This window comes from Poromitra crassiceps (genome assembly GCF_964638095.1).
Source record: "Poromitra crassiceps genome assembly, chromosome: 9".
NCBI lineage: Eukaryota > Metazoa > Chordata > Actinopteri > Beryciformes > Melamphaidae > Poromitra > Poromitra crassiceps.
Genome location: NC_139630.1, coordinates 48,918,527 through 48,928,536, shown reverse-complemented (window position 1 = coordinate 48,928,536; position 10,010 = coordinate 48,918,527). Strand labels below are relative to the sequence as shown.

Sequence of the window (10,010 nt, the reverse complement as noted above, 5' to 3'; positions counted from 1 at the left end):
TCAGTGGGGCGTCTCTCAGGGCTTCCACTGCGTGTTGACCCAGCCCAAAGTATAAGCACTGCTGGCATTGAGGACATTCTTGTGCAGGAACAGGTGAGGCTTGGCCGGGTCTCTGTGGGAGCGGAACAGGCGGAAGTCGGCGTGTTCCAGCTCCTTCAGCAGGCTGAACCAGTAGCGCACCACGGCCGGGTCGTCGCCGCCCACCTCGAAGCCGGCCCAGTGGAGGTGCAGCTCCAGCAGCAGCTGACCCACCGAGTCCAGAACGCCTTCCAGAACCATGTTCTCCAGAATCTTCCACTCTGCACTCTCCATGTCCACCTTCAGCACATCCACCTGGGACAGGGGGGGGAAAGACAAGACAGTCTGGATGGACTCATAATAACACATAAGTTCTGTTATAATGGAAAGATACTAAAATGTGTGGAGTTATTGAACATAAAAGCTATTAACGGATGAAAAGGAATAAGTGCAGCTTAGCCTTTGTTCGTGCATTAGTGAGATTGATGATGGATTGAGGGAGAGAACCGCACGCCTCAGCTGGGCTGAGGCGTGCTGAGGTGAAGCACAGTGGAACTGCTTTATAAGATGAGAATGTTAATAGCACCCTTGGGCCATGTCCCTTCCTATAAAGCACAATATAGCGACTCATAATAGACATGGCCGGAGTTCTAATGCACGTCCATGGGGCCTTGGGCTTCCATTTAAGTCTATTGGAATTCCAAGGATGTCCACTCTATGACCTTAGCGTGTTTTAAAAGGCTTATTGTGAGTGCCCCCCCCCCCCCCTTCCTAGTTTCAGATTTAATTTAATCAGTGCCTTTGTTAGCATTCCTCTCAGCTAGCGAGCTAGCAAGTTAGTAGTGATGTGGCACCTGAGGATACATTTAGATTCAAGGTTTTGTCGTAGGGAGTGTCTGGGTATTGTAGTGTCAGTGTTTGTTATATTGAGTGATTGGATAAATCTTACGCAATCATTCAATATAGCAAACGTATCTTGTGCCATGAGATAACGAGCCAAAGTCGTTTGATGCCGCGGCTCCTGGCGTTTGTGAGGGGAAATGAACTAAACGTCATCTGGCTGCCTGGCACCATGACATCACAGATAACAACCTGGCTATGAAATGTCTTCAGTGACTCCGCAGAAATCCCTGTCCTCATTAGTGGAGATGACACAAAGAAAAAAGTCTTGTTTAAAAAAAATCACCCACTCAAGAACAAGTCCAATGATGTCCTCTCTGTCTTGGTTCTGTCCTCCCTCTGGGCCACAACTCTCCCCCCAGCAAAGGAGGGATTCATTGGGCCGACACCTCGTAATGGAAAGCAATAGGGCATCATCAAGAATTGATGTGTTGATTGTGTCTTTCTGTGTGTGTGTGTGTGTGTGTGTGTGTGTGTGTATGTGTGTGTGTGTGTGTGTGTGTGTGTGTGTGTGTGTGCGTGTGTGTGTGTGTCAGTTTGTCAGTATCGGATGTTATTTAGAAGTTATTTCTTCGGATCAAGCAGCTTGAATAGCTTCATTCTGTCTGACAGATGTGAAGTCTTTGCGTTTTTCTACCAAAGGACTTCACATAAATTGCCTTTCTGCCTCAATAGTCCCTGATCCAATGCCACCGGAATACCAACGCTCTCTGCAGGGGAGATTGCACGCCCTGGCAAGACTCCAGTCTGGTGTGAACAAAGTCCATATGGTGATGCAGCTTTGGAAAGATGACTGTCGCCGCACTGCTGTGCAAAGTAGCCATGCTAAACGGGCCATAATTACCGGTATGCTGTTGGAATAGAGATATGATGACAGTTTCCCAATAGGTGGGGAGTAAGTAAAACTTTTTCCTTTTTGCAAAAGCTGGATTCAGTGGGTAGCGATACCCTTCACTGGCAGCTTTGGCTTTGACTAAATGTACGCTCCATTATTTAGAGATGAACAATATGAAGCTGTCATTTTTGTTTCATCTTTGTTCAGTCAGGATTCAGGAATTGAACCAGCAACCCTCTGGGGAAACACCAGCTTCTCTAACATAGGCTCTGTGCCAATATGAAGATACTTGAGCAAAACATCACCCTCTCTGTACTCCAGAGAAAGTCCTGCCTTCCACTACTTTGTTAACTTCATGTGAGACTGCCAGTCCCAGAACCCCCCCCCCTTCCCCCAGCCACTATGCCCAGTTACTCATTTTTGATCTAAATACACGTAATTATTTCTGTAAAGCAGTCTCGAGATTGGGCAGCAGTGCTTGGACAAATTCTAATTTGGAGACGCTTTTGAAGAAAAGTTGTCGGAGACTTTGTAAACAAACAAGTTTGTTGATTTCAGAGAATAATTTAAATGAGGTTTTGACACTGGCTCGTTAATTGGCCTGAAATGTGCTTATTTCACGGTGGGAAAATCCCAGCTATTAGGGCTACTTTCTTATTAATTGGATATTTTGTTCCGAATGAGGGACCTTGTCAAATAAGTTCGGCTTTCTTGTTTTTCTCATCATCCACTGGAAGTGCCAAAATGTCACAATTACATCTCTGCTGCTGCACATTCTGCACAGACGAAGAGATTCCTTCTCCGTGTGTGTGAGACTTGATCAGAGTAGAGATTAAATGTTATGGTTGCGTTAATTAGCGATTAGGCGTGATCGAGGTGACGAGTGGAACATGCCTCTGGAGAGCTGATCATAATGACAGATATTTAATTATGCATGTGAGAGATTTGAAATTGCCCCGCTTCCCACTTGAACAACTGAGGGAGGTTGGTAATGCTTGACATCAGGCCGGAGCTTCCCAAAGGCATTGTGACAAAGACACTGCAAAAGAAAGACCATCTCGTGAAGTGACTTACAGGTCATTTAGATGTGGCTGCTTCAAGGCCCGTTCCATAAACCAAGAAGCATTATCTTGAAACAAGTGTTGCGTAGTGCCTTATTTCAAGATACCAACCAAGATATGTATCACTAAATTGCATGTGGAAGTAAAATTATCTCACTTCACGAACGGATTACTCTCTCTTGCTTAAGAAAGTTGCAAGACTGAAAACAAGATAAAAATCACTCTTGCCGTTTCAGTGGGAAGCCCAGTCCACTGCTGTGGATTTCAATCAAACACACTCCTCGATTATCTGTATTATTATTATTATTATTATTATTATTATTATTATTATTATTATTATTATTATTATCGGCATTGCTCTCTTACACTGTGCATGTCAATCATTTACGAGCAGCAGTGTTTAATGTGGTAGAGAGATGTGATGTAGACCTAAGTAACACTGTGGTAGTACCATCGGGCAGTGTCATCGCTTTGTTGTCGTGTTGTCCATTATATTCACAGTCTGATGAGATGCAGAACTTTGTTCCCGTGGCGACGGCCTCTGCTGCGGGTCCCGGTCGCCACAGCTCCATCAGTGAGTCAGATTAAATGATTTAATCGGCGCCGATATGAAATGCAACACAAATGCATATTTTGCCCTTTCAGAGGGACTCGGACTGCTCCGCTGCTGCTTTTCTCCACGCAGAGGCTCCTCCCGTACGCTATGTACTCACATTAAAACCTCATTACAGGGACGCATGTGTGGCTCTGCATATTAAACAGGTGGCTGTCTTCGATGACACACACACACACACACACACACACACACACACACACACACACACACGCAGAGATGAGCAATCAAGCACCCCCCACACACTATTTGTCCATGTCTTCTTTTCACACACAGACGGCATGTTCATTTCTTTCCAAGTCATTTGTATGAGCTTTTGTTTTTGGCTCCAGAAGAGGAATGAACAAACTGAAGCCTCTGAGCGAACACACACTGCCTAATGCAAGGCAGCCTCTGAGCGAACACACACTGCCTGATGCAAGGCAGCCTCTGAGCGAACACACACTGCCTAATGCAAGGCAGCCTCTGAGCGAACACACACTGCCTGATGCAAGGCAGCCTCTGAGCGAACACACACTGCCTGATGCAAGGCAGCCTCTGAGCGAACACACACTGCCTAATGCAAGGCAGCCTCTGAGCGAACACACACTGTCTAATGCAAGGCAGCCTCTGAGCGAACACACACTGCCTGATGCAAGGCGCCGGCGCGTAGCTTGTAGGCATTCTGCTCAAGAGCCTGAATTCAATTTGCACTGATTTAACTATCGCTCATGTGAAAAGCGGGGCGAGAACAAATGGATTGATTAATTAGGTGTGTGGGTAACTTGCCGTCTGGAACAAATCATGAAAATTGAAGGCGTAATCAGTAAAAAAAAAAAAAAAAAAAGATATGACAAAAATAAATTAAGGTTGAAATTAATCCTTCTATGACAGACGAACATTCTGTGTGAATATTGTTGGGGGAATTTTTAAGGCATGAAAGGCAGGGCCATTGAAAGAGAGCTGAGGATAGATTTTTTTCCCTCACAATTTTAAAAAATATGAACAAAGGCTACTGATATAAGCGTAACTTGGTAGAAGGTATGATGAAGATACATTGTACTATGCACACTCTCTAACCTGGAGAGAGAGGAGTCAAACTGCTTTTCAGCAGCAGCGTGATGACTCGGCTTGGGAGAAATCTTGGCTTCTTTGACATTGAATTAGCATTCAGCCTCTTCATCAATAAGCATGTTCACCGGATCCATAACTCTGCTCATTGGTATGCGTGCTATCAGTTGGCTTGGGGGATGTGTGTGTGTGTGTGTGTGTGTGTGTGTGTGTGTGTGTGTGTGTGTGTGTGTGTGTGAGTGGTCTCGTATGCAGATCCATATCTGATGAGGTGGAACCCAGCCCCTGGGGGGCCTTGAAGAGGTAATATTCAGCATGATAATATTTAAAGCAGAAAAGCTTGGCTGTATAGAGGGGTTTCCCACCTGGAGCCAGAGACAGGCGACAACAGAGGAGAATGACTGATGGCGTGATGAGGGGTATTGTGTTGGGGTTGGGGTGCATAGGGGTGTGTTTGTATGTACGGTGTGTGTGTGTGTGTGTGTGTGTGTGTGTGTGTGTGTGTGTGAGGAACTACAGCTTTTGGTACTTCCATATTGGCCTCAATCGTCAGAACCGGAACTTGGGGCTTGAGATGAACCAGTGACCATGTCCTATTATGCATAGACCCAATAGCTGCCCTCTCTCCTCTGCCCATCCCCTTAACATCTAGCGCCCTTTACCTGTCTGTGTCCAAAGTCATTGAGGATGGTGGCCAGTTTCTTGGTGTTGGCGTGCTGCCGCTGGGCGACGATGGCCGGGTTGGGGTCTCTCCAGTCGACAGAGAGCCGGTGGAGCCACATGTCGCCCTGCTGCAGGTGAGGCTGCTTCAGGCCGGGGTCGAAGCAGTGCACCTCACAGCCCGCGCTGGCCAGGGAGTGTTCCAGGGAGCGGTCGTCCACGCCCAACCTGCACCGCGCACAGCACAGGAGAGAGGGGGCGGAGCACGTTAGGGGGCGAGGAGGGGAAGGGCGGAGCTAGGGCTGATCTATTGACATTTAAAAAAAGTCGTCGAATAGGTATGCATGGGATCAATGGATTCTGAATAGAAAATCTCATACATAATTGACAAACAAATAGACAGAGAGATACAGACAGGCTATTCTGCACATATCATAGACCACACAAACACGGTCAATTGTGGTCCTGACTCACTTGAAAGCTCAATGAATAATTCAAGAGATAACGGTAGAAGTTTTTGGCTGGGAATTATTGTTTATCTCTCTCTCTCTCTCTCTCTCTCTCTCTCTTGTGTCTTGTCTCTTTCATTTCATCTTTCTTTTGTTCTCCTTCTCTCACAGTCTCCTGTTTCTTTCCCCCCGGTGGTCTGTTCCTGCACATTGCACAGAATCTCAGTGTGATGTGTAAATCTGAGTAGACACAGACACTTCTCCCCATCCTCCGCTTTACTCTGCCACGCTCTCTCTCTCTCACCCGGCTCTCCCTCCTTTCTGCCTGGTTCCCTTCCTCCCTTCTTACTGTCATTCATCCCCTCCCGTTCCCTAATTCTGTCATTTCCTCCCCCCTCTGCCGCTGTCTCTCGCTGCTCCCCTGTGTCTTGTTTGTGCTGCGGCTGTATCCTGTAATTGCGGCGGAGGGGGGAGTCTTTTACAGATGAGGCATCCAGGTCCCCGAATGCGTCTCGCCGACAGGAAGATGAGAGAGGAGTGGGAGAGATTGAGATGCAACGAGACATTTCTCTCTCTCTCTCTCTCCCTCTCTCTCTCCCTCTCTCTCCCTCTCTCTCTCGCTCTCCCTCTCTCTCCCTCTCTCTCCCTCTCTCTCTCGCTCTCTCCTCACTACAGATTTCAACGAGAGTTTGCCCCAAGTCACACTGGTTGGGGATGTTTTGGCTGGGAATTTGTGCGGTGGTGGCACTTTAGATGACAGGGATCAAGGAGTACTCATGAGGGGGGAAATACTACTCCAAACATGGGGGTTATGTGGGCTCTCTGTTGACTATAGTGTCATGGCAACCGGATTTGAAGGTGTGTACGTGTGTCTGGGTCTGTCTGTGTGTGTGTGTGTGTGTGTGTGTGTGTGTGTGTGTGTGTGCGTGTGTGTGTGTGTGTGTGTGTGTGTGTGTGTGTGTGTGTCGAGGTGGGTCACAAAGGGCCACTGGATCCGAAACCTCGTAAACAGAGCCTTGAATCCGGCTGTCCTCACATTGAGCTGTTGTGTCAACAGTCCACCAGGAGACCAGAACTTCTAAGACGAGGAGAGTCATAACAAACGCTGGGTGGGCCCGGAAGCTCTCAGCTGGCCTTTCAAACTCTCCTCTGCTCTCTTTATCTGCCACCACATCTTTGGCTGTTTACCACTTCTTTATTCCGTCAATATTTCTGTCTGTCTCCACGGCTCTCTCAGTCTCTCTTCCTCCTCCGTTTCCCTCTCCTTCTATTATGGTCCTAATAAAGAAAAAAAACATTGCATGGATGCAACTGGGACGTATCCTCAGTGATGTACCCTGGGGTCATAGGATGTTTCGGGTCTCGCAACATCATATACACCCTCGCCCAGGTGACCCAGCCGGGGCTGGCCAAGCTCCAACTTACGTCAGTAGCTACCCACGGTCAGCCCTCTAGGAAGGGTCGAAGGTGGTCACGTGGTCAGGGCAACTCAATCCGCTGCTCCGGAACTACTCTGCCGGGGGGGGGGGGGGGGGGGGGGGGGGTCTCTGGTACGTAGAGGGACCGGGCTCTGTGGGTTGCCACCCGGCCGGGCCCCTCCCTCGTCTCACCAGGTCTAGGACCTGTGCACTGCACCAGACTCCCCCGCTCCATACATCTCATTCCGAGGTGATGGTATCTTGGTGGATACCATGCAGTACCAGTACTTGGTGGCACTGCAGACTCCACTTGCGGCTTGAATGGCCCTCCTAAAAGGCCTCTCGTGGATTGTTGGGCTTCTTCCTCACGGAAGATGCAGGCTGGGGCGCTAACCCATACTGCTCCCGGGTGCCGTCCCTGTTCCGGCTGTCAACTGACTCTCCAGTAGTCACTAGTCTTTCCTGGTTGTCACGTAGTCTATTCCTATGAGTCACTGGCTAAGCCGGGCTAACTAATAAAGAAAAAAACATCGCATGGATGCAACTGGGACGTATCCTCAGTGATGTACCCTACGTATCCTCATATTACTCCCCCATCCTCCTGGATCCACGGCAGCCCATTAATATGCGTTCACTGAGTGATGAAGTGCAGAGGTACTATGCTTAATTCCCCGATCGTGCTTTAGCCTAAATAGCTGCTCTAAATGTGAGTGGCTCAGTCTGGCTTACAGTGCAGCGGGAATGTTACGCTGAGCGAGTTGGACCTCTGTCAAAGTCAAGGAACGGGAGAATCTCGGCACTGCTTAAGATGTGGGCAGGATAAGGCGATGGGGATGTTAGCTGTTAGCTGCATGGTGGCACAGCTACAGGGTGGATGACTGACTTTGCTATTGTCTACAGCCCTGTTCTCTGCTGCTGCGTTCCCTGGGGGGGGGGGAGAGAAAAGTGAGAGATAGGAAGAGAGTGGCTTGGGTAGGCGGGGGGGAGTCTAGTTTGCCGCTTGAGAGAAAGAAGCAGAGAGATCTCACGCTGTCCTTATTTCTGAGTCCCACAAATGTCATCCTAGAGCACAAAAATCACACCCAGGTATTGAAGTAAGCGGTGCAGGTTTGTGCAGGTCGAACCCATAATCCTCTCCCCCACCCCTCTCTGGCACCGTGTGTGCGTGCGTGTTTCACAGATAGTCACAGATATCTTCCATTAAAAACACATAAAGGTGCACTCTCATTTTGAACTTTCCATGAACTGTCCACTTTAAAAAGCACTCTGCTTTGCAGGTGCAGCACCTGTACACATTGGACTGAATTGCTCACAAACCTGAAGTGTTACGAACATCCCAAAGCAAACATTTTCACGATGAGTCGTTTTGTAAGAAAAAAGAAAAAGCTCAGTTGCAGGTCTGTGTGCCAGTTGGCGATTGCTATGGTAACAGCTTCATCTGCAGACCGAATTGCGCGAGGTTCAACGCCCACTTTTGTAGGCCTTTTGTAAGCCTTGGGTGGACCTTTGTTTTATGTTGAGTGGTATGTGTTCTAAATAAATGTAGGGGATCTTTGGCGAGAGGTACTGAGATTGAAAGTAGTGAAAGAGGAGGAAGATGCGGAGGAGAGTGAGAGAGGGGAGTTACTGCACAGGGAAGGTGGAAGGTGGATCATTGGTCTTCCATGTGGAAAAACACTAGCCTAGGTAAACCCAGCCACCACGTGACCTGCTCTCTCAGTTCCCAGTCACTATCGTGACTGAGAACAGGTCTGAGAGCAGGTCACGTGGGGGATGGGTTTACCCAGGCTAGAAAAACACACTGCCCCCCGCCCCCACGTGGCAGACCAATCAGAGAACAGCTGCTCATCCTGCCATGCATGGCTCGTTAAGCAGCATGCAAATGAGACGTATCAAATACACACCTGTGTGCGTGCGCGTGCAGACACATATAAGTGCATACACAATTATGCACTGCATTCATTGTTGTACACACACACACACACGCACACACTTAATGCTATTTGACATTTCCATTTAAGCCAGTCACATCGTGGAGCAGTGGACTGTGTAGTTTGGGATTGGTAAGTCTCCTGTAAAGCAGGGCAGAACTCTCCTGAGGATAGGATACTCAGCATCCCTGGCATACTGCCAAGGGTAGGACCAAAAGGTGTGTGTGTGTGTGTGTGTGTGCGTGTGTGTGTGTGTGTGTGTGTGTGTGTGTGTGTGTGTGTGTGTGCATGCGCGCGCTTGTGTAGCAGGAATCTAGGTCAGACAGGGGACACAGGGAGGACAGTATCACTCGGCATTCCCAGAAAATGGAATTTCAGAGAGCCGTTAAAGTTGATTTACATCAAGCTTTGTATTGTGCTTTTATGACTTTCCCTTTGTTATTCATGGAGTTTGTGATTTTTATAGAACTTCGATTTGCGCGCGCGCCTGTGTGTGTGTGTGTCTGTGTGTGTGTGTGTGTGTGTGTGTGTGTGTGTGTTGGCTTTCCGTTATCACATTAGTCAGAGTTGCGGGGCGTAATGTGAATTCATTCCAGAGGTCTTATATGGGATCAGTTTGATAGGAGGAAAAAATGGTAATGCGGCTTTCGTCGACTCGAAAAAAAGTCTAATTTGTGAGTCACATTTTCCCAAAGCTGCTCTTCGGATCAAACATGAAAGTGTCTGCATAAATCATTGAGAGGACGCATAATAATGTTGCCCTGCTTTTGAAATGCATACGTGCACCTGTGTGTACATATCTTTGCAGCGTCTTTGTGTTCGATGCGGGTGTGCACAAATCCTCTCTCTCGTGCATGTATGCATGAGTGTGTATGACCTCCCATCCGTCAGCCAGAGGAAAACAGATCTGCTTTCCTCCAATCTCTCCATTTGACCTCTAACCTCAGAAATCCAGAAATAGCAGTAATCCCTAGACGCCCCCCCCTCCCCCCTCTCTCTCTCTCTCTCTCTCCTCCCACATCAGTATCCATGCCATGCCTGCGTTAATGCCAGCACACCTGTGCCATCTCTCAAC

The 10,010-nt window shown here is 48.2% G+C and overlaps 1 protein-coding gene across 2 annotated transcripts in view; it reads right to left on the bottom strand.

Annotated features, from left to right (window-relative positions):
* Nucleotides 1-3: 3 nt before the first annotated feature.
* Nucleotides 4-10,010, bottom strand: part of mettl24 (methyltransferase like 24) — a 41,796-nt gene continuing 31,789 nt past the window's right edge. For both annotated transcript variants that reach the window (XM_083642763.1, XM_083642764.1), the window contains 2 exons: nucleotides 5,140-5,365; nucleotides 4-333 (listed from right to left, as the gene is read on the bottom strand). In XM_083642763.1, coding sequence (XP_083498889.1) covers nucleotides 16-333; nucleotides 5,140-5,365 — 544 coding nt within the window. In that variant the 3' untranslated portion in view covers nucleotides 4-15. The remainder of the gene's footprint in view (nucleotides 334-5,139; nucleotides 5,366-10,010) is intronic.